Here is a 26,134-nt window from a genome sequence, read left to right on the forward strand (position 1 = left end):
TTTGCCTCCATCCTTTGTGTGTCAACTTTTTTGACTTCTCAAACTTTGGGAAACTTTCCTTAAACTTGCTAGCAAATTCTGCCAAAAGGAAAAAGATCCTAATTTTGGATAATATACCTATTAATATTATAGTTCTTGTGCTACTAATTTATTTAGAGGTTTATGTAAACGTCAGTGGAAGCATTGTAGAAATTAACTTGTGCCCCTTGGAGGAAGGACTATTGACATGCCTTTTATTTTTCACTTGTCTCCTTAGGCTAGTACTAGGAATTCTTCTCGTGAACAGGAGCTGGCCTTTAGGTCTTACGTGCTGGTTGATTCAGTCTGCAGAAATCTTCAGACACTGGCTATGGCAGTGGCTTCTCAGAATGCTGTATTGTTGGAAGGACCAATAGGATGTGGCAAAACTTCCTTAGTTGAACACTTAGGTGCAATGACAGGTAGACAGAAGCCCCCTCAACTTCTTAAAGTCCAGCTTGGAGATCAGACCGACAGTAAGGTAATTAAGATACAGCAAATTTTGGTGGGTTCACATGCTTACAAATGTTTGAATTAAAGTACTCTTTTTGCTAAGGGAAGATGAGAGTAGTTACTGGTCTTCCTTGTAACTGATGGGATCAAGGTGCAAAAACATTAAGTGCCTGCTTATATCTGTATAGAAGTTTAAAAGAATTAATCAAAAGATGTGGCATTGGCATCTCAGATGTGTGGGTTCAATAATACTTTATCCTCTTCCTGCAGATGCTGCTGGGAATGTATCGCTGCACAGATGTCCCGGGAGAGTTTGTGTGGCAACCTGGTACTCTCACACAGGCAGCCACAAAGGGACACTGGATCCTTCTGGAGGATATTGACTATGCTCCCTTAGACGTGGTATGTCATTTCACTGATTATTTTCTGATTTCCTATCTTTTTCTTTTTTTCTTCTAAAGACTTTTATTTATTTATTTGAGCAAGAGAGAGCACTGGGGGAAGAAAGGCAGAGGGAGCGGGAAAAGGGAGTCCTACATGGGGCTTGATCCCAGAGTCCTGGGATCATGATCTGAGCTGAAGGCAGAGACTTAACGGATTAAGCCACCCAGTGCCCCTGATTTCCTATCTTTGAAGAGCATGTTGTTAATAGTGATTTGGGGAGATAATGTAAACAACATAAGTGTTTGCAGTACCTGGGTGGATCAGATCATGATCCTAGGGTCCTGGGATCGAGCCCCATGTCAGCTGTCTGCTCAGGGGGGAGTCTCCTTCTCCTTCTCCCTCTGCCCCCTCCTCTGCTTGTGCTCTTTCGTTCTCTCACTCAAATAAATAAATAAAATCTTAAAAAAAAAATAACGTAGGTGTTTGATTAGAGATGGTATGTTTTTGGAGAAGCTCATTCATGATTCCCTACCTATCTGGTTTGAGGTATGATTTACTTATCTGGTATTTTGTTTGATAGATAAAATTGGTAAAGTTCTGCTGGTGCTGTTTCGGTTGAGTACAGTAGTCCCCCCCTTTATCCTGCCATTCAATTACCCATGCTTACTCATCCTGAAGCAGATGATCCTCCTGATGTATCATCAGAAGGTCAATAGTAGTAGCCTAACACTATATCACAATGTTACAGTTATTCATCTCACTTTATCTTGTATGTAGGGATTTTATCATCTCACATCTCCACAGGAAGGGTGAGTACAGTAGAGTAAGATACTTTGAGAAAGAGACCACATTCATATAACTTTTATCATAGTATATTGTTACAATTATTCTATTTTATTATTTATTGTTGTTAATCTCTTACCTTGCTAATTTATAAGGTAATCTTTATTATAGGTGTGTATGTATAGGAAAAAGCATAGTATATATAGGGTTCTGTGTTATCCACAGTTTTAGACATCCACTGTAGGTCTTGGATGTAGCCTTTGTGGATAACCGGGAACTACCACAGTTGGATATGTGATCAATCAATTTCATTGTAGTTTTTTTCTCCTTTAGTTGAATATGTGATCAATTTCTAATCTTTCCAAGAATAGGCCTTGTAGGAAACATCTTACCCATGTTAGAGATACATTGAAAATTTTGAGACCCTTCTTCCCAGATGTAACATTGGTAGAGCAGCAGGCTGAGGACACATGAAGGAAGAGAGGATATAATAAGAGTATGTTTGTCTTTGTTTCATTGTACATCCAGTTTATTTTCGTTTTGAATATTTTTCTAGTGTATCAAAATAGCTATGCAAGTAGTTCATGTTTCCTCTATATTCTGTAAAGTATGACAAAAAGATGTATTGCAGAATGAAAATTTTTTCTTTTGGGAAGATTTTCTTGAGATTGGTTTTTATTTTTTTTAATTAATTAATTAATTAATTAATTTTACCATGAACCCTAAAGTACCTGCATAAGGACTTTCCTCTCTTGGATAAGAATAATGAGAGAGTGTTTGTGTAGGTTTAAGGAAAGAGTGGCTATAAATACATGTGTATTGTGATGATTTTAGAATCTGGTAAAGATGTAATAGGGTTATTGGCTCAGACAGGGCCTCACAGTTTAATTACCATGTTCTAGGGTTCCTCCCAAGACCCCCCTTTTTGAGTCTAGTTGACATATGATTTCTAGGGTCTTAATGCTCAGTTTTATATAAAGGGCTGGAAACCCAGTTTTCTTAATAATCCCAGAGCCAAGGCTGACTACTACTAATGAGACTTAAAAATAAAACCGAAATATAAACCACAAGGCCAAGTATTTGTTGAGGCTTTTTACTTTCTTTTCTTTTTTCTTTTTCATCTTTTTCTCCCCTTTCCACACCCAAACTGAGGCTTTCCATTCTAGTGCTCTCTTCACTGGGGCAGTTTTTTTTGGTAACAGGAAACCTAGGAAGTCATAGGATTATGGATTGTGGAATTAGAGCCAAACAAGGTAGGAGAACATAAGAGATATTCCATCCAAGCCATGATGTAGCCTAGGGATCTTTTGCTGTCTTGTAGTTAATTACATTCTTTGATGATGAAATCCAGATTCAGGACCAAACTGACAGTTTGTATCTTGCTCTTCCTTTGGCAATGTTTGGTAAACATCAGAAAATTCTTCTGCATTGAGTCTCATTTTGTGTAGACCATTCCCTTTCTGTTCATATATTTGTTCTGTTCATAGAAAGGGTATATTGTTCATTTGATTACATTTAAACATCAGTATCATTATAGTGAGGTTGTGTTTACTTTAAAACATGCCTAGATCCCTTGATTATTGTTTTGTTGTTTTAGAATTTCTCAGCTAATAGTTAGCCCTTTATTATTTTAAGGTAGCTTTTACAGATCTCAGGATGATTTTCTGTAGTTTCAGGTTTTGGAATTACTTGGAGTTGCTCCTACATGATTTAGGGCTTTCCTTTCAGCTTCTAGCCATGTGTGAAATAATGATGCTTAATAAAATTGTCTGATATTTTAGAACCCTCTTCCTTGACTCTTTGGTCCTCTTACTTTGTTTTTTTCTTTTTAAGCTTCCTCTGCAAACTCACGTTCCCTACATCTATATGCTTAGCCCAGCCTTTTCTTGAAAAATTTCTCCATTTTGTCCCTTAGCTGGTGGAAGTTCAAGATGTCCAAATGGAACTTGCCTGCTCTTTCTCAGAATAGCCTTTTCTGCCATAGTTAGCAAACTAGAAGTTTGATTTCTTTTCTAGTCTCTTATTCATTTAGTCTTATATTGCTTGGTACTTTTTTTTTTTTTTAAGATTTTATTTATTTGACAGCGATCACAAGTAGGCAGAGAGGCAGGCAGAGAGAGAGAGAGGAAGGGAAGCAGGCTCCCCGCTGAGCAGAGAGTCCGACATGGGACTCAATGCCAGGACCCTGGGATCATGACCTGAGCCGAAGGCAGTGGCTTAACCCACTGAGCCACCCAGGCACCCTGGTACTTTTTTTTATCTCTTTATTTTATTCTCTTCTATCCCACTGCCTTAGTACAGGGTTTATTTTTATCATCTATGTAGCTGTCTTGCTTTGTTACCTGACTAGTGTCTTCTTTTTGTTTTCTTTTGTTTTCCTTTCCTGCCAGCCAAACATCTATCTATACAACCATCCTGCCTTTGTTTTTGCCTCTTTCCTGTAGGCTAGCCCCCTTGCAGTTTATATTCCATGTTGTTGTGCAGTTGATTTTCTAAAATGAAAATTACAGTATTTCCCCCCAGGCTAAAATCCTCTTAATAACTTTCATGAGAGAATTCAAACTCCTTAGCTCAGCACAGCAGACCCTTAATCATTTATCTGTACATTTTGTAGTTTTTCACTATTTCATATACATACTCTGCCCTAACAACAATCCTCTCATGCCATGCTCTTAGGAACATAGATTTTTATCCATTTGAATACTTTTGGCCTGGAGTATATATGCTGTTTCTCTCCCACCAGACCTAATTCCTGAATTTCATTACTTCTGAGATGGATTCCGTGCCCTGCTTCTACACCATTTCATTCCGACTCACAGTTCCCTCTGGGGTCTGATCATGCCATATGGTGGTTTTCATGGCTATTCTTTCAGGTGGTAGGCTGTAAAGCCTCGGTCATATCTGGATTTTTAGTGTCTGGCTTGGTTCTAATTCTTAGTAGGCACTTAGTGAATGTTGAATGAATAAATTTTTCTGTTGAGGTATAGGTGGCTCAGACATTCCCATCTGCCTTTTGATCCCAGTTCATGCTATGAGAACTAGGTTTCCTATAAGGATGTGCTCATCATTTGCAGAAAAAATGTATTTTGGGTTTTGTTGTTGTTGTTGTTACTTCTGCCTTAATAGTTTTATCAGTGGGGTTTTGTGGTTTAGGTTTCCGTGCTGATCCCTCTTTTGGAGAATGGAGAGCTCTTGATTCCTGGCCGAGGTGACTGTCTGAAAGTGGCTCCTGGATTTCAGTTCTTTGCAACTAGGAGGTATGTCCTATTAACCTTTCTATTCCCACTGTGGAGCCTTTTCCTCATAAGTCCCCTCACTATAGTACAAAGTCCAAAAGTCCTAGGGTAGAGTTTTCTTCGCCCACTTAAAGCAAGATCAGTTGGAACTGATGACAGATCCAACCTTTTCATTCCTGTTTTATTTTACTTATTTATTTTTAGAGGTCTGGTTCCTATTTCAGGACTCTGTTTTGTTCCATTGTTCATTTTTCTATTTTACACCAGTATCAGACTATCTTGATGGTAGCTTTTTTTAGATGTAAGGAAGCTCTCTGCCCAACATGGGGCTTGAACTCACGACCCTGAGGTTAAGATTTGCATATTGTACCGACTGAGCTAGCTAAATGCCCTTCGGTCCTATTTTATTTTATTTAAAGTTTTATTTATTTATTTATTTATTTATTTATTTATTTATTTTTAGTGAATTATTTTAGAGCACGAGCAAGAGGGGCAGAGGGAGAGAGAGTGAGAATCCTAAGCAGACTCCACACTGAACATGGAGCCCAATGTGGAGTTTGATTCTAGGACCTTGAGATCATGACCTGAGGCAAATCAAGAGTTGGCTGCTTAACAGACTGTACCAGCCATGTGCTCCAAGATTTATCTATCTTAGAGAGAGAAAGCACGTGCACATGAGCAGGGGGATGGGCAGAGGCAGAGGGAAAGAAAGAATCCTCAGGTAGACTCCTTGCCAAGGGCATTGCCCTACATGGGGCTCGATCCCAGGACCCTGAAATCATGACATTAGGTAAAATCAGGAGCTGGCTGCTTAACCGACTGAGCTGCCCAGGCACTCCCCTTCATTCCTATTTTAAGTAGAGGTAATTAAATCAGAAAATGAGAGGGTTTTTTTCCCTCCACTTAAAAATATCCAGGTTTTTTCTTTGTTTGTTTGTTTGTTTTTAAGATTTTATTTATATTAGAGAGAGAGAGAGAGAGAGAGAGAGAGCGTGTGAGGAGAGAGGGTCAAATGGAGAAGCAGATTCCCGATGTGGGACCCGATACTGGGACTCCAGGATCATGACCTGAGCCAAGGGCGGTCACTTTGACTGAGCTACCCAGGTGCCCTAAAAATATCCAGTTTTTAAAAACTTTATCTTGGTTTCTTGTTTTTAAAAACAATTACCGGTGAGACTTCAGAGAGCCTTGAGTTTGAGTCCTGACACTGACATTTTGTATCTGTATGCACCTTGCTTATCTGATAATGATGAGGCTAATAATACCTACTTTATAGCTTGATGTAATTGTAAAGATTAAATGAAATAACTTGTGTTAAAGATCTATCACATAATGAGTGCCCAGTTAATGGCCAGCCACAATGATGGTGATGATGATGACCTGTAGACTGTAAGCAGTTAAAAAAATTGAATATAAGCATCAACAATGGAATAAAACCTAAACAAACTTAGTATATGTCCATATCTGTATTTTATAATAACATGAACACTGTGATTTATTTCCTACTGCTAGAATATATCTGTACACTTCTCCAAGGTTTTAATATGCCCAAGAATGACACTAATGTCATATTATATTTAATAGTTATACTAGTGTTCGCCTTGGTGAGCATTTAGAGGTGGAGTGTGGAGTTAACCTAACAGTTCTCAAGGAATACTTTGCTAGGCCCTGCTTTTTAAAAAATACACCCTGTGGGGCACCTGGGTGGCTCAGTGGGTTAAGCCTCTGCCTTCGGCTCGGGTCATGATCTCGGGGTTCTGAGATCGAGCCCCGAATTGGGCTCTCTCCTCGGCAGGGAGCCTGCTTCCTCCTCTCTCCCTGCCTGCCTCTCTGCCTACTTGTGATCTCTCTGTCTGTCAAAATAAAAAATAAATTTATTAAAAAAATAATAAAAAATAAAAATAAACCCTACTTTTATTCATAGAGATAGTGAAGTTCTTTCTTGCTATGTTCATATCTTAGAAAGTCCCGGGACATTGTAGAAAGGTATCAGATCATATCCCATAAAGTCCTGGGAAATCATAGAAGGGTGTCAGACAAATCTGAATTCATTCTTGGCTCTGCCATTTGTAGTCATAGTTGAGTGGTCAGGGGGTATTACTCTCCTCCTCTTTATGCCTTAGAAGAAAAGTAGCACACCATTGCCTCAGAAAGTTGTGAGCATTGTACTAAATGGCCTAGGTGCAAGCTTGTGGCTTGGCCTGGGTATGTATTTAATGAATATTCCTTCTTGAAATTTTTAATAATTTTGGGTACTGTAGCTTTTGGTAATAAGCACTGAACTTATTTTTAATGGTATGGCCTTGGATTATGTTTTGTCTCTCCTGAAGTTGTGTCTTGAGGAAGAGAAACATGCTGTTAAGATCAAAACACCTAATATAATCATTTACAGTGATTAGAAAATAACTTGGTTAGAGCTCTGTTATACACCCTTAGGAAAAGAGACAGACTTGGGTCAACTGGAAGCCTTTCATTTGTCCTCTGCCCTGTGAGCCCAACATAGTGGTATCTGGCAACAGAACGGGTTGTGAGTGTTATTCATATATGAGATAATGTCTAGCAAGGGCTACCCAGAGGCATAATTAAAGATTAAAATTGGGAGTTTTGTGTAATTCTTTTTTTAAATTTTGAAATGCAGGCTCTTGAGCTGTGGAGGAAATTGGTATCGACCTCTGAATAGTCACGCTACTCTGTTAGACAAATACTGGACGAAAATTCACATGGATAACATGGATAAGACAGAACTGAATGAGGTATGTGGTTATCAGTGGAAAAGTATCAGTGCTTTTGTTTTTTACTTTTTATTGTTTAAAGTTCCAGATATACATGTAAATAGAGGAAATTGTAATGAATCACCAAAATACTCATTAAGCTAAATTTAATAGTTAATGTACTAACATTTTACTGCATCAACTTCATCTAGTATTTTTTATTTGCTAATATATTTGAAAGCAAACCTCATAACATTTCATTCCTGAATACTTCAGTGCATCTCTAAAAATTTAAGGGTCTTTTCATATGTAATCACTGAGCCACCCAGGCGCCCCAAATAAAATCTTAAAAAAAAAAAAAAAAGGATCTTTGGAAACAATTGAGGAAACGTGAATACAGTCCGAGAATTAAATGGTATTGATGCATTACTGGTTCATCTTATTGGCTCAGTGGTTTGAAGCCTCTGCCTTTGGCTTGGGTCGTGATCCCGGGGTCCTGGGATCAAGCCCCACTTCGGGCTCTCTGCTCAGTGGGGAGCCTGCTTCCTCCTCTCTCTGCCTGCCTCTCTGCCTACTTGTGATCTCTGTCTGTCAAATAAATAAAATCTTTAAAAAAAATTTTTATTTATTTATTTGACAAACAGAGATCACAAGTAGGCAGAGAGGCAGGCAGAGTGCAGTGGAGCAGAGGGTGGGGAGGGGGGAAGCAGGCTCCCTGCTGAGCAGAGAGCCTGATTCGGGGCTCGATTCCAGGACCCTGGGATCATGACCTGAGCTGAATGCAGAGGCTTAAGCTACTGAGCCACCCAGGCGCCCTGATCCTTTTTTTTTTTTTTTTTTTTAATTTACTAAGTTGTTTTGTAACTAATGTCTTTCACATTCAACAGCATGTTTTTTTCTGGGTATTAATGAAAATGGGATGAATTATTTCTTAGATTTTTCTACATTGATTCACTTTGTGGTATTGCTGGTTATCCTCAGACATTTAAGAGGTATACTTCTCTTTCCCTTGCTAACCCCCACTTTCCCCTCATATCTACCCTGTCACTTGGAAAGCTCCCATTCTACAATGCTTCATCTTGGAGCACCTTGGAGCACAGCAAATAAAGCTCTGTCAGTAATTATACAGGCATAGGAGGGATGCTTTGCTCTTTCTTGGTATAAATTTTTAGATAAATAAGTGAAACAAGACAACCTTATCAAATTTTTTATCCAGAATTTTAAGTGTTTATAAAACGCCCAGGGGTTTTCAGGGTGTCTAGTTCACTGTATTACTGGAATCTCTCAGAAACCTTGTCTTTTTTTTTTTTTAAAGATCCCATTTATTTTATTTGACAGAGAGAGACACAGTGAGAGAGGGAACACAAGCAGGGGAAGTGGGAGAGGGAGAAGCAGGCTTCCCATTGAGCAGGGAGCCTGATGCGGGTCTCCCTCCCAGAACCCTGGGATCATGACCTGAGCCGAAGGCAGATACCCAATGACTGAGCCACCCAGGTGCCCCAATCAGAAGCCTTGTCTTACTGATGTGATTTTATAAGTCTGCAGCCTATTTTGGACTTGTGAGTTGCTTACCTCACTCTAGTTCCCAGTTTATTTCTGTGTCTCTCTGTGTATCCCCATTTCGCTGCCCTCAACAATAGCTCCTTTGGTAACTTCTTCACCTTTTTGTCCCCAGCATCCACTCTGCCTGGCACTTTGTAAGTGTTTATTGTATTCTCTGCTGTCATGCACCTCTTTGTATTGCAGTTATAAAATTTCAATGTTTAATTTTCATTCCTAAATTGCCAGTCCGTTCTTTAAAGAGGAGATCTGAAGTCCACATTTAGGTGTGATTTGTTGGGGATTGAAAGGATGGGAACAACATGGACTGCTACTTTTTTTCATCTTTCCATTCTTGTCATGAACAGCTATGAGTCATTCTGCTCACAGGAAACAACGGGAGCACTCTCTCCCCCGCACTTAAATGATGTTTATCATATTTAGACAGTTTACTTCGAGGAGTTCACTTACTCTTTTTATTTTATTTTATTTTTCCAGTGTTCCAAGATTCATTGTGTATGCACCACACTAGTGTTCGTGCAATACATGGCCTCCTTAATACCCACCACCAGGCTCACCCAACCCCCCGACCCCCTCCTTCAAAACCCTCAGTTTGTTTCTCAGAGTCCATAGTCTCTCATGGTTTGTTTCCCGCTCTGATTCCCACCAACTCATTTCTCCTCTGCATCTTCCCATGTCCTCTGTGTTATTCCTTATGCTCCACAAGTAATTGAAACCATATGATAAATGACTCTCTCTACTTGACTTATTTCACTCAGCAGAAGCTCCTCCAGTCCCATCCATACTGATACAAAAGTTGGGTATTCATTCTTTCGGATGGAGGCATAATAAGGAGTTCACTTATTCTTAAACTTCTGGACATAATAATAAATTCTAATAACACTCTCTTGAATAAGTGGCTGGTGACTAAAACTCTTGGGTGCTTTATTTAGGAATAAAATAGTCTCCTAAGATGATCTCATGGGGAGCACAAGGAACTACATTTCTTTTGCTGCCAATTCCAGTCATCTTATGCCTAAAAGATTGTCTTTGACTGGGGTGCCTGGATGGCTTAGTTGGTTAAGCATCCAACTCTTGATCTCAGCTCAGGTCTTGATCTCAGGGTCATGAGTTCAAGCCTTGTGTTGGGCTCCACGCTGGGTGTGGAGCCTACTTTATTTTTACTTTTATTTTTATATTTATGTATATATATAGTGTTATGTTATTCACCATACAGTACATCATTGGGTTTTGAGGTATTGTTCCATGATTCATTGTTTGTATATAACACCCAGTGTGGAACCTACTTTAAAAAAAAAAAAGATCAGGGCAGTTGGGTGGCTCAGTTGGTTGGGTGTCTACATTTGGTTCAGGTTATGATCCTATCATCCTTGGATAGAGTCCCACATGGGGCTCCCTGCTCAACAGAGAGCCTGCTTCTCCCACTCCCTCTGCCTGCTACTCCCCCTACTTATGCTCTTTCTCTCTCACTCTCTCTGGCAAATAAGTATAATCTTTAAAAAAAAAAAAAAAAAGAAAGAAAAAGATTGTCTTTGACTTCTTGCTGAAATAACAAATTATACTTTAGAAAATGAGATATTTATATAGTGCTAAGTCTTTATGGTTAATAAGTGCCGAAGAGTAACCCTTGGCAGTTGCTCAAATCCTGTCTCCTCCATACACCTTGAATGTGACCTCATGTCTTAGGTGCTGGTGCCTTAGAAGGGCTGCTTTCTCTGCTGGCAGTGCCTAATCACAGCCATTAATGACCTCTCCCAGGTTCATCTCCATGAAAGCTTCCTGGGTCTCCAGGGAGGGCTGACCACATTGTAATTTTGATTTGGTTGTATATCTTCTTCTTATACCAGATGATATTTCTTGAGGGTGGGCTATATTCCTTTCGGTTTTGTTTTCCTACCCCTGGTGTTCCCGATGTAAAGTGGGTACTTAATAAATGCCTATTAAAGAAATGAATCTCCAAAGTAAATATTAAATTGATAAAAGAACCGTATTATGTCAGATTAGTTTATTAAATGACATTGTTTTTGGTTTTTTACATTTATGGTAATAACAAAGATACATTGGCTAAGGAAGAAAACAACTAGTTTGTGGGTATGTATAGTTTTTTTTAAGGATTTTATTTATTTGTCAAAGAGAGTGCACAAGCACGGGGAGCAGCAAGTAGAGGGAGAAGCATGCTCCCCAATGAACAGGGAGCCCAAAGGACATTTGATCCCAGGACCCTGAGATTATGACCTGAGCTGAAGGCAGACACTTAGCCAACAGAGCCACCCAGCCTCCCCTCTATAGATCTTCTCTGTTCAGAACTTCTGTTCCAAATAGCTGAACCCTTGCTATAGTATAAAACTGATAAAGTCCTTTTTTCCATATAAAGATAGTTTTTTTCTCCATCCTGATGTTAAATATACATGCTTATTAAGTGGAATTACTACTCAGCAGTGAAAAGGACTAAACTAGTGGTACATGCGGTAATGTCTAGATGAATCTCAAAAACATTAGCTAAGTAAGAGATCCAAACTACACACTACATCTTATATGATTCCATTTGTTTGTTTGTTTATTTGTTTATTTTAAGATTTTATTTATTTATTTGACAGAGAGAGACACAAACACAACTAGAGAGGGAACACAGGCAGGGGGAGTGGGCAAATGAGCCAAAGGCAGATGCTTAATGATTGACCCACCCAGGCACCCCATATGATTTCATTTATATGAAAGACTTGAAAGCAGATCCATAGAGATTGTAATCTGATTCCTGATTCCCCCAGCCAGGGGTGTGGGGGAAGGGATTGATTACAGAAGGGACATGAGGGAACTTTTTGTTTAAGGGGTGATGGACGGGCACCTGGGTGGCTCAGTCAAATGAGCATCTGACTCTTGATTTCAGCTCCAGTCTTGATCTTATGGTCATGGGTTGAGTCCTGTGTCTGGCTCCCATGCTCAGCAGGGAGTCTGCTTTGATTTTTCTGTTTCCTTCTTCCCCTGCCCCTGCTTGCATATACGCATGCTCTCTCTCTCTCTCACTCTCTGTCTCTTGATAAATACATCTTTAAAAAAGGGAGGGTTATGGAAATAGTCTATATTTTGTTTGTGGTGACCAAGGTCATGAATATATATGACCAATTTTATAAATGTTCCCTCCCTGCAAAAAATGTATGTTCTGTATTTTATTTTTTATTTTTATTTTTTTTTAAAGATTTTATTTATTTATTTGACAGAGATCACAAGTAGGCAGAGAGGCAGGCAGAGAGGAGGAAGCAGGCTCCCCACCGAGCAGAGAGCCTGACATGGGGCCCGATCCCAAGACCCTGAGATCATGACGTGAGCCCAAGGCAGAGGCTTTAACCCACTGAGCCACCCAGGCGCCCCTATGTTCTGTATTTTAAAGATACATGTGTCTGTCCATTTAACTAAATTTACTGATTTTGTTACTCTTTTTCTGTTTAATTTTTCATCTATCTTAAATTGTTTTCAGCAATATTTCTTTAAAGTCCTTCAGTAAAAGAACATGAAGAATTAAAATCTGATACCTACTACTTGAGATGACATTGTTAAAAGGTTGTAGATCCTTATCTTTGTAAATATGTGTACATTACATATATAAAATAAGTGGATATTTCATATACAAATTGGAACCACAATGTACTTTTCAAGCTAATTTAAATTTATCTGATGACAATATTTCTTTTCTTTTTTTTTTTTTAGAGATTTTATTTTTAAGTAATCTTTACACCCAGCCTGGGGCTGGAACTCACAGCCCTGAGATCAAGAGTCTCACGCTCCACAGACTAAGCCAGACAGGCGCCGCAGACAATATTTCTAATATATACATATTTCCCTTCTTCTCAAATAGACTTGTCTGAATAAATCCATATCACAAAAGCTTAGAATCTAATATTATGAGCACCAGGTATTATTCTGCAGAAAATTCTCAATAATTATTGAAGTAAATAGGTACATCATTTGGTTTTTAATTTCTGTCGTTTGCTTTTAAAGATCAGCTCCTTTTACCTGCTATCGTGAGTGCTGTGACGTGTGTAAACCTGGTGATTCACAGACCTGTACCCCTGGGGATAAAAATACATTATATGTTTATAAAAAAAAAAAAAATTGGAGGGGGAGGCGAACCATAAGAGACTATGGACTCTGAAAAACAATCTGAGGGTTTTGAAGGGTCAGGGGTGGGAGGTTGGGGGAACAGTTGGTGGGTAATAGGGAGGGCACGTTTTGCATGGAGCACTGGGTGTTGTGCAAAAACAATGAATACTGTTACACTGAAAAAAATAAATAAATTAAAAATTTCATCTGGAAAAAAAAAATACAATTAAAGAAAAAGAAAAAAAAGATCAGCTGCTTTTTACCAGTACTTAAAATTAGCTCCTTTTGAATAAATGAAACAAGATGGGATCAGGAGGGAGACAACCCATAAGAGACTCTTAATCTCACAAACTGAGGGTTGCCAGGGGGAGGGGGGTAAGGGGAGGGTGGTTGGGTTATGGACATTGGCGAAGGTATGTGCTATGGTGAGTGCTGTGAATTGTAATAAACCTGGCGATTCACAGACCTGTACCCCTGGGGCTAATAATACATTATATGTTAATAAAAAAATTAAAAAATTAGGGGCGCCTGGGTGGCTCAGTGGGTTAAGCCTCTGCCTTCGGCTCAGGTCATGATCTCGGGGTCCTGGGATCGAGCCCCGCATTGGGCTCTCTGCTCAGCAGAGAGCCTGCTTCTCCCTCTTTCTCTCTGCCTGCCTCTCTGCCTACTTGTGATCTGTCAAATAAATAAATAAAATCTTTAAAAAAAAAATTAAAAAATTAAAAAAAAAATTAGCTCCTTTTACTGTTTTCCTATTAACTGCTTCTGATTGCTTTTGCTGAGAAATTACCTAACAAGTGTTACTGGAATAGTGTGTGTTAATTTATTTATTTATGAAGATTTGTTTATTTCTTTATTTTAAAGATTTTATTTATTTATTTGATAGACAGAGATCACAAGTAGGCAGAGAGGCAGTCCGGGGGTGGGGGCGGAGAAGCAGGCTCCCTGCTGAGCAGAGAGCCTGATGTGGGACTCGATCCCGGGCCCCTGGGATCATGACTGAGCCGAAGGCAGCGGCCCAACCCCCTGAGCCACCCAGGAGCCCTATTTGTTTATTTTAGAGAAAGCGTGTGCATGTGAGCATGTGTGTGGGGGGAGGGCGTGGAGGAGAATCTCAAGCAAACTCCGTGCTGAGCGCTAACCCTGCCTCAGGGCTCAGTCTCACAGCCAGAGATCCTGACCTGAGCGAAGCCAAAAGTTGAACATTTAATCAGCTAAGCCACCCAGGTGCCCCTAGCATTGTATTTACAATTAGAGTAAGTAGTACTTGCAGGATTCTTCAGTGAGTAAATTCCTGGGACTTGGATGTATATGTTGCCGGGAGACCCTTTTCCCATCTGGCTTCTACACCCTAAGTTGTGTAAATGGTGAGATTGCCAGATTACTGTGTTCTGTCTAGCAAAAAAGTTGTGGTCTTTGAAGGGGAAAGGGGTGTGGGCAGAAGTTGTTATACAGTAGTTCCCCTTGTCCTTGGTCTGCTTTTTGTGCTTTCAGTTACCCACGGTGAACCTCAGTCCAGAAACAGATGGTCCTTCTGATGTGTAGTCAGAGGGTCAATAGTAGCCTGACACTATATCATAATGCTTGTGTCATTCACATCACTTCAGATCATCGTGTAGGCATTTATCATCTCACATTATCATCGTACATGTTATTTTGAGAGACCACAGCCGTATAATTTTTATTAAAGTGTATTGTAATTGTTTATTTTATCATTAGTTATTGTTGTTAATCTCTTTGTGTGCCTAATTTATACATTAAACTTTATCAGAGGTATGTCTGTTTTGGAACAAATATAGTATGTATAGGGTTTCTTTCTATCTGCTGTTTTAGGCGTCCACTGGGGATCTTGGGAGACTACTGTACTTGGTACAAATTTCATTTTTTGCTTGACTACTCTTAGCAGGAGTGTACATGTGCTTTTATTTATTTATATAGAAAGATTTATGTATTTATTTGAGAGAGAGTAGGAGCAAGAGTGAGCTTGGGGAGAGACAGAGGAAGAAAGAGAAACCTTGAGCAGACTCACTTCTGAGCATGGACCCCAATGCAGGGCTTGATCCCAGGACCCTAAGAGCTGAAATCAAGAGCTGGCTGCCTAACCAACTGAACCACCCAGGCAACCCTTACGTGTGCTTTTAAAAATCACTGTGTCTGCTGCTAAATTCTCTTTGCTTTTTTTTTCCCCCTCTGTCTGTCAGGTTCTTCAGAACAGATATCCCAGCCTTTTGGCAGTAACTGATCACCTGCTTGACATTTACATCCAACTTACTGGAGAGAAACATCTCTCTCGAAGTGATAGTTCTGTTACCTGTGAACAGGCACCTGAGAAAGTTTTAGAAACCAGAAGAGAAAACAAAAGACTAAGCCTTGAGGGAAGAGAATTGTCTCTAAGGTATGAGTTGATATTTTGTTTATTTCTTTTTTTAAGTAGGCTCCGTGCATATGCTGGGTCTCGAACTCTTGACCCTGTAAGTAAGCGTTGCATACTCCACTGATTGAGCCAGCCAGGTGCCCCTTGAATTGAGGTTTAAAAATTGCTTCCCTTAAAAGTTCTTAGCAGCTAGCACTAAATGGTTATGAGAGGTCTAGTTTTGAAATTAGACCTGTGGATGGCTTCGTGGTGTTGGATCCTGTTTTTAGATCCTATAGTTAATGATTAGGAAGGCTTATAAAGGGAATGTATTATTTTAGCTTTAAAAAATATCTTTGGGGGCACCTGACTGGCTCAATGGGTAGAACATTCAACTCTTAGAGTCATGAGTTGAAGCCCCATGTTGGATGTGGAGGCTAAAAAAAAAAAAAAAAAAAGAAAATAACTTTAAAGCCAAGGTTGAGATTACTTACTGATGTAATTCTTTCACTAGCTTTTCTTTTGTGACAGTTGGGGTCTTAAATAAGACCCTTGGGTTTTGCTATATATAGTGAGTTCTGTATCTTTGCTTTCTTTTCTCAGTGGTTGATTTGCCTTTTGAGAAGTGAGCATTAGGAATGGCCAACTCCCCTGAGTTTGCTCTGAGAGTTAGTTGCCCACCCTCCCAACCTTGTCTGGCATGGATTGGAGTAAAATGTTTGATAGGTCACTTCCTGGTAGGTGGGACCTCCACTTACTCTTTCCTCCGCACTGTTTATCTTTATAATGCCAGAGAAACAGACTTCATTGTCAGGTGTTCCCCAGACTTACGTGGATTAAATTTAACTTTGATGCTTTTGATGTCTTTGGCCTATGGTCTTTTATTTCCTTGCCTTTTTTTTTTTTTTTTTTTTAAGGGATCTACTGAATTGGTGTAATAGGATTGTCCATTGTTTTGACAGTCTTTCTTCCTCAGCATCCTTAAATATTTTTCAAGAGGTAAGATAGTCTTCCTCTTTGTTTTCTTTCTATTCTATAAGGCTGTTGATTTTCATTGTTACTTTCTGTCTCTTGGCTGCTATCAGAACTTTTCTTTTTGTGTTTATTATCCCTAGCTAGTTAAAACTGAACCAATGTTGCCTTAAAACTAATTGGGCATAATCAATGTTTTTTTGGTTTTTAAACAGATTACTACGAATTGCAAGTAAGTATAGTTTAGACAGAGTAAAACAGACACGGAAAGATAAAATGAGAAGAAAATCCCCCAGGTGTTAATAAAGTAAAATACCAAGTGTTTCTAAAATGTTTAGTATTAGGGGCACTGGGCTGGCTCAGTCAGTTGAGCATAAAACTCTTGATCATGAGTTTGAGCCCATTTTGGGCATGGAGCCTACTTAAAAAATGCTCAGTATTTATTTTTACATATAATTTCATTGTCTGATAGAGTTGTATATGTCTGATCCCTCCACTTGCTGAGTAGGGTCTTTTGCTTTAGTCCAGAGGAATTTATGTGGGGGTTACAAAGTACAGCCTTGTATGCTGGGCTTGGCCAAAAAATGTGTTGTGTGGGAGGGAAACTCGATTGAATTACAACTCTGCCATATTCAGTAAGAACAGGGAGAGTTATTTCTGCTTGCTTAAAAATAAAAGTGCTTGGGGCGCCTGGGTGGCTCAGTGGGTTAAAGCCTCTGCCTTCGGCTCAGGTCATGATCCCAGGGTCCTGGGATCAAGCCCCGCATCGGGCTCTCTGCTCAGCGGGGAGCCTGCTTCCTCCTCTCTCTCTCTGCCTACTTGTAATTTCTGTCTTTCAAATAAATGAATACAATCTTTAAAAAAATAAAATAAAAAAAAATAAAAGTGCTGGGGCTCCTGGGTGGCTCAGTGGGTTAAAGCCTCTGCTTTCGGCTCGGGTCATGATCCCAGGTCCTGGGATCGAACCCCACATCGGGCTCTCTGCTCAGCAGGGAGCCTGCTTCCTCCTCTCTCTCTGCCTGCTTCTCTGCCTACTTGTGATCTCTGTCTGTCAAATAAATAAATAAAATCTTTAAAAGGAAAAAAAGTACTACTGTCTGAAGATCTGTGGGCTCTTAAAGCAGTGACCAATTTTGGTTATAAAGTGTTCTGGTTTGTAAGGGTGCTTGGGTGGCTTAGTTAAGCATTTGGCTCAAGTCATGATCTCAGGATTGTGAGATTGAGCCCCACATCAGGCTCCACCCTGGGCACGGAGCCTGTTTAAGCTTCTCTCCTCTTTTCTCTTCTTCTCTGCTTGGTCTGTCTGGCCTAGCCAGCCTCTCTATTAAAGTACCTAGAGTCACCTTGCTTAACTTAATAAACTCATGTATGGTCCAAAGGTACCCTAGTGAATAAAAAAAGACACTTCCTACTCCTGGTAATGCCAAGGGTTTTTGAAGCTCTGTGCTTCAGGTATTAGGGACAAGGATTAGGTAAATTCTCTCTCTCTTTTTAAATGCTTACATTAAGTTTATTGATAATTTACACTTGGTGGTAGCAGAACCAAATGTATTCTTTGTTTACCACACTTATAGTATCCTTTCTATTCTCATTTTTTGTCTTGTCTTTCCTGTAGATAGAAATTTAGCAGAATGCTTAATGTATTCAAATTTGAACTTTTTTGGGTAGAATTCACTTTTGGTGGTGATATGTACTCTATATTTAATTACATCAGAAGACCTATCTGGTGGTGCCTGGGTGGTTCATTGGTTCAGTTGGTTAAGCCTCTGACTCTTGACCTTAGCTCAGTTCTTGATCTCATGAATTCAAGCCCCACATTTTTTACTTTAAACACAGACACACACACAGACACACACACACACACACACACCCCATCACCACCACCACCACCAAAAACACATACCTGGTTGGCCTATCAGTAGTTGCTGAGATTGAGTACTGGATTAAGGTAATGATAATGTGATCTTTTTATGGTGCACCATGAGTTTGCTTTATAGCTAGAAAGTAACCTTTTGGTATTCCTTCTATGGCTTAAGAGTCAGTTTTCCCCCATGAACCATAGACCTAATGATTAACACTAATTCTGTTTTGCCTGAATTTCAGATTTGTAAAATGAAGCTTTTTTAAAAGATTTATTTATTTTAGAGAGAGAGAGTGAGCAAGGATGGGGGGAGAAGTAGAGGGAGAGGAGGAGAGTCCTCAAGCAGATTCCCTGCTGAACACAGAGCCCAGTGTGGGGCTTGATCCCAGGACCTTGACATCATGACCTGAACTGAAATCAAGAATCAGACATTTAACCAACTGAGCCACCCAGGCGCCCCGTAAAGTGAAGCTTTTTCTGTTTGCTTGTTTGTTTTTTCCCTAATTAGTATTTTGGTAGTAAAGCCTTCACATTTGTTTGTATCCTATCTCTATCATGGTAAGGTCCTTGAATCTAGGGCTGATACCTTATTTCTACTCTCCTTAGTCTTACAGAAATGTTCCTGCTGGTTTTTTTTCTTTTTGTGGCCAGAATAGTGGTGCTCTGTTATTAATGTAGTATTTAAAAAAATCATTTGGCATTGACCTTGGTTATTTTAATAGGCTCTGGACTGTTTCACAGCAATGCTTTCTAAGCATACAAGCAAACTGAAAATGGCAGAAATTATTGGAAGTAAATTGAACATTTCCAAGAAAAAGGTATGTAGTGCTATTTTTACTTCTCTGTTGAAAGGAAGCTGGATATTTACTTTACTTGCTGGTCTCTGGTCCTTACCTGGAACAGTTCCTTTGCAATAACTACCTCCTCTGTCAAAGCTGGTAGTTTCGTTGTTGCCTTTCATGGACATTAAGCTCTTACTATCTCTTAAGTAAGTAATTCTGATATGTTCTGCATTCTTAAAGTGTGCCTTATGCCTTATACCACATGCATGCTTTATTTTCTCCAGTGTTTTAATGAATGTGTTATTCCATAGATTGTGGGCTCAGGACTGGAACTATTTTAATAATACCTTTGTCTGTAGTTTTATTCAGGATTAGATTTTTTCCAGCTTTTCATAATGTCAAACATGAGAAAAATTGAAAAGAATAGTACCAATGGACACCAAGAATAGTACAAAGAATAGTACTTAGGTTCATTGCTAACATTTTAAATATTTTGCTATTCTTTTTTTTTTTTTTAAAGCTTTTTTTTTTTTTTAAGATTTATTTATTTATTTGACAGAGATCACGAGTAAGCAGAGAGGCAGGCAGAGAGAGAGGAGGAAGCAGGCTCCCGCTGAGCAGAGAGCCCGATGTGGGGCTTGATCCCAGGACCCTGAGATCATGACCCGAGCCAAAGGCAGAGACTCAACCCACTGAGCCACCCAGGCGCCCCAATATTTTGCTATTCTTATTTTATTACAAAATACATACTTTTGGAGGAGAGAGCCTTTCAGCAATAGTGATGGTAACTAGGGAAATGTCTGTGGTCCGTCTTGCGGCAGATATCTGGCATTCCCAAATAAATGATGACACAAAAAACCCTCATGTCAGGAACTGATATAGAAGTGTTCCTTAGGATTCTGAAACTGTTGGGATGGTTTTAGCTGCAGGTGACAGAACACCTACTAAAAGGGGCTTAAGTAATAATTATAGTAGGCAAAAGAAAAAAAAAAAAGAAAAACTACCACAATTGGGTATATAGAACAATATTTATCCCCTTTGGTTGAAGAAAGATTCATTTTCCCTGAACACTTTGCTACCCCTTTCATTCTTGCCCCAAATCTAAACAAAATCTGGGTTCTTAGGGTTGGTGACAAGGACAAGAGAGGAATGAACGGCTGTTGGGTAGATATTCCTGGAAGCACCTGTCACAGCTTCTCTTTGTGTTCTGGCTGTAGGGAGATGTACCATGGTTCCATCAAGTCACTGTTACCTCTATTATTTTAGAATCTAAAGCAGAGAAAAGCATAGCTGAAGAAAAAATCACTGACTTTTTTTCATAAATCTTAGGAGTAGAACTTTCTGTTCATTTGCTATTGGAATATGTCAGTGTGTTCACTTTAGATATAGGCAGCTACAGGCCTGTTTGAATGAATAAATATGAATGAATGAAAAATACAGGGCAGCATTCATGATCAGTGTTTTAAAAAACATTAGAAATACAGAAAATTTAAAAAAAGACATAAAGCTAACTCTCCTATCTTGGGAGTAGAAAGTACTTGGTAAAGGGCTAGTTAGAGGGGCACAGTAAACCATAGTAAGCCACATGGATGAGGAAATGTTTGAAGAGTATACAAAAAAAAATTAAGACTGTACAGAATTTGACTCTGTCCCCTCCCATAGGCCGAATTCTTCTGTCAGCTTTATAAACCAGAAATTGTGATCAATGAGCTAGATGTGCAAGTGGGTCGAGTGCGGCTTCTACGGAAACAAAGTGAGGCTGTCCACATACAGAGGTAAATAGACTCTCAACTAGTCTGAGATTGTGGGGCGTTAGGAACATGATAGAAGGACTAGTCCAGCCCCTTGTGTCTGACCAGAATGTGTGTGAATGGTGATCTCTCCACTGTGCTGGTTGGTAAGAAGCAGTGATTTTCTAAAGCATATTCTGTAAAATTAGATGTTAATAGGTCAAGGAGGTGATGAGGGTGATTAGGGACTTGGATGTAGCAAATATGTATTTTTTATTTTATTCACTTTAGTGTATTTAGCAAAGTAAACCTCACTTGGAAGTCAGGTGAGGTCCTGTTGTTAGTCTGTTAATTCCTAGAATTTTACAAGATTCTGAGCTCTAGTTACCATTTATTAAATACTTGCTATATGCCTAGTATTGGGCTAAGCGCTTTGCATATGTTTTCTCATGTAATGGTTATAATAATTTTATGAATTAACTTATTAGTGTCTTACGGCTGCCGTAACAACTTACCATAAACTTGGTAGTCTAAAACAATAGATATTTATTTCCTTGCAGTTCTGCAGACTAGAAATCTGAAATCATGATGTTGGCAGGGCCACATTTCCACTGAAGGCTTTTGCCTCCTCCTGTCTTCTGAAGGCTACCAGCAATCTTTGGTGTTCCTTGTTCTGTAGTTACATTTCTCCCATCTCTGTCTCTGTCGTTATATCATCTTTCTTGTGTGTGTTTTTGTTTTTAAGTCTCTCTCTGTCTTTGTAAGAACACCAGTCATTGGATTTAAGGCTCACCCTTAAACCCAGTATGATAGGATTTTAACCCAGTATGATATCTGCAAGGACCTTCTTTTCATATAAGGTCACGTTCATAAGTTCTGAGTGGACATGAATTTTTGGGGGAGACTCTTCAACCCACCACAAATAGTAACTCTGATCCAAATTTTCTAGGTGAGGAAACCAAGGCTAGAAGAGGCTAAGTAATTTGCCTAAGACGACATAGCTAGTACAGATAATGTCTTGTCTTATTGGTCTTTTGAATCTCTAGAGTCTAGTAAAGTACAGGTATATAAATACTTAGTGTTTTTAGAATTCTGCAATTCATAGGCTATAAGGATATCTGATTTATATCCTGAAGACAGCTACTATGAGTTATCTTCTGATTTTTGTGGAGTCTGGAAAATCTGGGTCCTTAAAACAACACTTAAGGAGAATTTGCAGCCTGTTTCTCTGACCACTTACTTGTTTTCCCTTTCCCAGGGAGAGGCTCACTTTTGCTCCCACGAGGCCATCCTCTGTTCTTATTGAACAGCTCGCGGTGTGTGTTAGCAAAGGGGAACCTGTGTTGCTGGTGGGAGAAACCGGGACTGGCAAAACCTCTACTGTCCAGTACTTGGCTCATATTACAGGTAACTTAGAGGGGAAGCACTCTGCCCCCAGACAATAAACATTTCACACTGATTGCCTTCCCCCTGCACCCTTAAATAAAAAGTCCACAAAATACTAGAGTTTAAAAAGTGCCACCACTCCGCTTTGCCTGGAAATCACCACTGGAAATTTTTTCCTTGGAAATAATGTAATTTTTTCCCCTGGAAATAACCACTGTTAATAGCTTGGTATTAATTTTTTGTTGTTGTTGTTCTAATCTATGGTCTGCAAATATATAAATATTAAAGTTTGGTTTTATGTTGAAAAAATGGGATTATATGTATATGTATTGCGATTAATAAGGAAATTATACATCTTTAAAAATAGAACTGCCTCATTTCTACTTAATGGCTAAATAATAATATTCCATACTGGATGTTTATTTAATTCTAATTTATAGACATTGACTTACTGAAGGAATATTTTTGTTGTTTTCAGTTATCTGATGCCAGAGTAATAATATACAATCTTCTACATATCTTTCTGGGTTAGGTGAAAATTTTGGATGGTTGAAATTCCTGAAAGTAAAATAGGAGAATCAGAGGAAGTATACCTTTAAAGATTTGCCCTGTGCTTATGCCTACACATCCTTAAGGATCACTGGATATAATTAGTCTTGAAATTTTCAGAGTGACCCTTTTGCCCTTTCTTTTTAAAAGGCCACCGTTTGAGGGTTGTCAATATGAATCAACAGAGTGACACTGCAGACTTGCTTGGGGGGTAAGTATGGTTTAAAATTGTTTTCTTGTTATTTTGTGCTCACTGCTTGAGGGAACAAATTGTTTTTCCTTTCAAAGCTCAAAATTAGCATTAGAAAAAGTTTCAAAGACTTATACCCCTACCCCTACTCCCAGCAGGTTATTTATAGGACTTATTGAGGAGCTCTTGGATGTGTAGATGTTTCTCTTTACCTTTTTTTTTTTTTTAAGATTTTATTTATTTATTTGACAGAGATGCAGTGAGAGAGGGAACACAAGCAGGTAAGAGTGGGAGAGGGAGAAGCAGGCTTCCTGCTGAGCAGGGAGCCGGAGGCAGGACTCCATCCCAGGACCGTGGGATCATGACCTGAGCTGAAGGCAGATGCTTAACTGAGCCAGCCAGGCATCCCTATTTCTTTTTATTGTAAAGAACACTTGAGGTTCTTGCTCTCAAAGATCATGCTGGAATGGAGAGGGGAAAAAACCAAGTATATAATCAATTACTATTTGTGTGTACAGTCATTTGTCTAAAGCGTACATTCTGGAGTCAGTGCCTTGGAGCTAGACTCTCTCCTGCAGTTCAATTATCTTTGAAACATTAAGTAGCTCTCTACTTGGTTAAATGATGCTCATGGGACTCCATTGTGGTCATTAAAATGCCCTTCCATGTTGGTATTTTTTAATATGTTTGGTTCACATTGAATATGTTCGGTTTGTGCTGAGGCTATAAAATTGATGGATGCTATTGGCATACCTTATGTTGAGCGATATTGGTATCTGTCCCATTAACTCAAAACAATTGCTTAAAAAAATCCTTAAAGGCATAAAGTAGGAATTATTGTCCTTTTTGCTCTTAATGGCGTCTAGCAGAAAGCTTTTCATTTATCTGGTTTTTTAGGGCCACCTTAACAGCAGTTTTTATTTTCACTCTCTTTGTCTTATATCCCTCCTTGCTGTGAGTTGATTGCTACTTTGAATCCTGCTTCTTTTGGTACTTTTCCTTTTCATGCCCATTACTTATATTCTGTTCTACACATATTAGTAATGATGTACTGAATGCTTTTAAATATATAGTCTATCTTAAGATCCATTACCTGAGGCTTATCTTTCTTACTCTAATTCTACTTTCACTTTGTTATTTTTTTCCCTGGTAATCTTTCTACTCTATTTTTTTTACTACTGTCAGTTAATTTGCACTTAATCTCCCCTTTCCCTCATTGAGGTACTTGGCAATATGATCTTACGAATATATAGAATTCGTTACTTAACTATATATATATATCTATAATACCGTGTATTTCTCTCTATTCTGTATCTCTGTATGTCTTCAGGAATATTCTCCTGTTATGCATTTCTAAAACAAATGGCTGGTCTTTTTTTTTTTTTTTTAAGATTTTATTTATTTATTTATTTGACAGAGAGACACCGTGAGAGAGGGAATACAGGCAGAGGGAGTGGGAGAGGGAGAAGCAGGCTTCCCGCCGAGCAGGGTACCTGATGCAGGACTCAATCCCAGGACCCTGGGATTATGACCAGAGCCAAAGGCAGACACTTAATGACTGAGCCACCCAGGGGCCCCACAAGTGGCTGGTCTTGTACTGATTGTACATGTATTGGGTTTGTCTCTGCTAAGAATTTGTAGCGTTATGTCAGCCATTGTAAGTAGTTTTAAACGTAGTGAGTACAGAGATGCCTGTTTGTGTCCTGGTGCAATTGATAGTAAAAAGATTGGAATCAGAATATGGTAACTGGAGTTTTATTTTAGTGCCAACTTCCTAAAAAGAGTATGTATTCATTTTTTCCTTGTTAGTAGGTTAGCTTCAGTTATGAAACAGAAACTTATATATGCTTCAGTGTTTGTATGATTGGAAATGTGATTTGCTTCATATATTTTTGTATTACTGGAAAGTGGTATAAATCAAATCTTTTAATATATAACATACTGTAGATGCGTGGATGACTCCTTTGCTTAAGAGTTTTTGTGTGTAAGATGGAAAGACTAAAAAATAACTTTAGAAAGATAAGGGACTGGAAAACAAAATTCAAGAGTTGCAGGGAGATAGGATAGAGAAAGTGTAATATTTCTATTTTGGGGATGTGTGGTTTAATTTGTTTCATTAGGTTTTATAACTTATGTTAAATATATTTTACAGGGGCACCTGGGTGGCTCAGTGGGTTAAGCCTCTGCCTTCGGCTCAGGTCATGATCTCAGGGTCCTGGGATTGAGTCCCACATAGGGCTCTCTGCTCTGCGGGGAGCCTGCTTCCCCCTCTCTCTCTGCCTGCCTCTCTGCCTACTTGTGATCTCTCTCTCTCTCTCTGTCAAATAAATAAATAAAATCTTTAAAAAAAAATACCCATATTTTACATGTGTCAAATAATATTATAAAAAAATGAAAGGGATTTATAGCCTACTTAGTTTGTTTTGCAAATCTGGATCCTTTAGATTGATTTTAACAAGACTATAATTGAGAATAAAGACACTTTATAAAAGTAAAGCTTCAAAGATCATCAGAGTCTTCAACTATGTTATACAGGTTGCCTTCTGATCTTTGTTAGTATATGTACTCACTTGTTTTTTTTATTAGTACTAGCATGGTATATTTTTTTCCTTCATTTAAGGGTTTTTTGTTTTTTTAAAGTGGGCTCCATGCCCAGTGTGGGGCTTGAACTAATGACCCTGAGATCAAGAACTGCATGCTGTATTGACTGAGCCAGCCAGGATCCCATCCATTTAATTTTTAACTCATTAAAAAAAAATTTTTTTTTTAGATTTTATTTTTAAGTAATCTCTATACCCAGCATGGGGCTCGAACCTATAACCCTGAGATCAAGTGAGCCAGCCACGCGCCCCTGTTATTCTGGTAGGCAGAACATAGACCTTCAGATTACCTGTGAGTAGAGAACTAAACCAAGTTCCAACAGAGTCGGTGAAGAGAACTTATGATGAGACTCTGAAAAAGAGTAGAGGATACAGAGGACTTAGATGAAGCAGAGAAAATCATTCTAGAAGGAGAAAGTCTAGGACTAAATGGCAAAACCCAGAGCACAGGTTCACAGCACTCTTCAT

At 38.9% G+C, this 26,134-nt stretch overlaps 1 protein-coding gene across 2 annotated transcripts in view; it reads left to right on the forward strand.

Annotated features, from left to right (window-relative positions):
- The window catches only part of MDN1 (midasin AAA ATPase 1), a 170,964-nt gene that overhangs the window by 19,654 nt on the left and 125,176 nt on the right, over positions 1-26,134 (forward strand). For both annotated transcript variants that reach the window (XM_046004659.1, XM_046004660.1), the window contains exons 6-15: positions 257-499; positions 742-873; positions 4,792-4,895; positions 7,513-7,627; positions 15,445-15,638; positions 16,514-16,595; positions 19,152-19,247; positions 20,874-20,986; positions 22,200-22,348; positions 23,027-23,087. In XM_046004659.1, the coding sequence (XP_045860615.1) occupies positions 257-499; positions 742-873; positions 4,792-4,895; positions 7,513-7,627; positions 15,445-15,638; positions 16,514-16,595; positions 19,152-19,247; positions 20,874-20,986; positions 22,200-22,348; positions 23,027-23,087 (1,289 nt within the window). The remainder of the gene's footprint in view (positions 1-256; positions 500-741; positions 874-4,791; positions 4,896-7,512; positions 7,628-15,444; positions 15,639-16,513; positions 16,596-19,151; positions 19,248-20,873; positions 20,987-22,199; positions 22,349-23,026; positions 23,088-26,134) is intronic.

Source organism: Meles meles, chromosome 5 (genome assembly GCF_922984935.1).
Source record: "Meles meles chromosome 5, mMelMel3.1 paternal haplotype, whole genome shotgun sequence".
NCBI lineage: Eukaryota > Metazoa > Chordata > Mammalia > Carnivora > Mustelidae > Meles > Meles meles.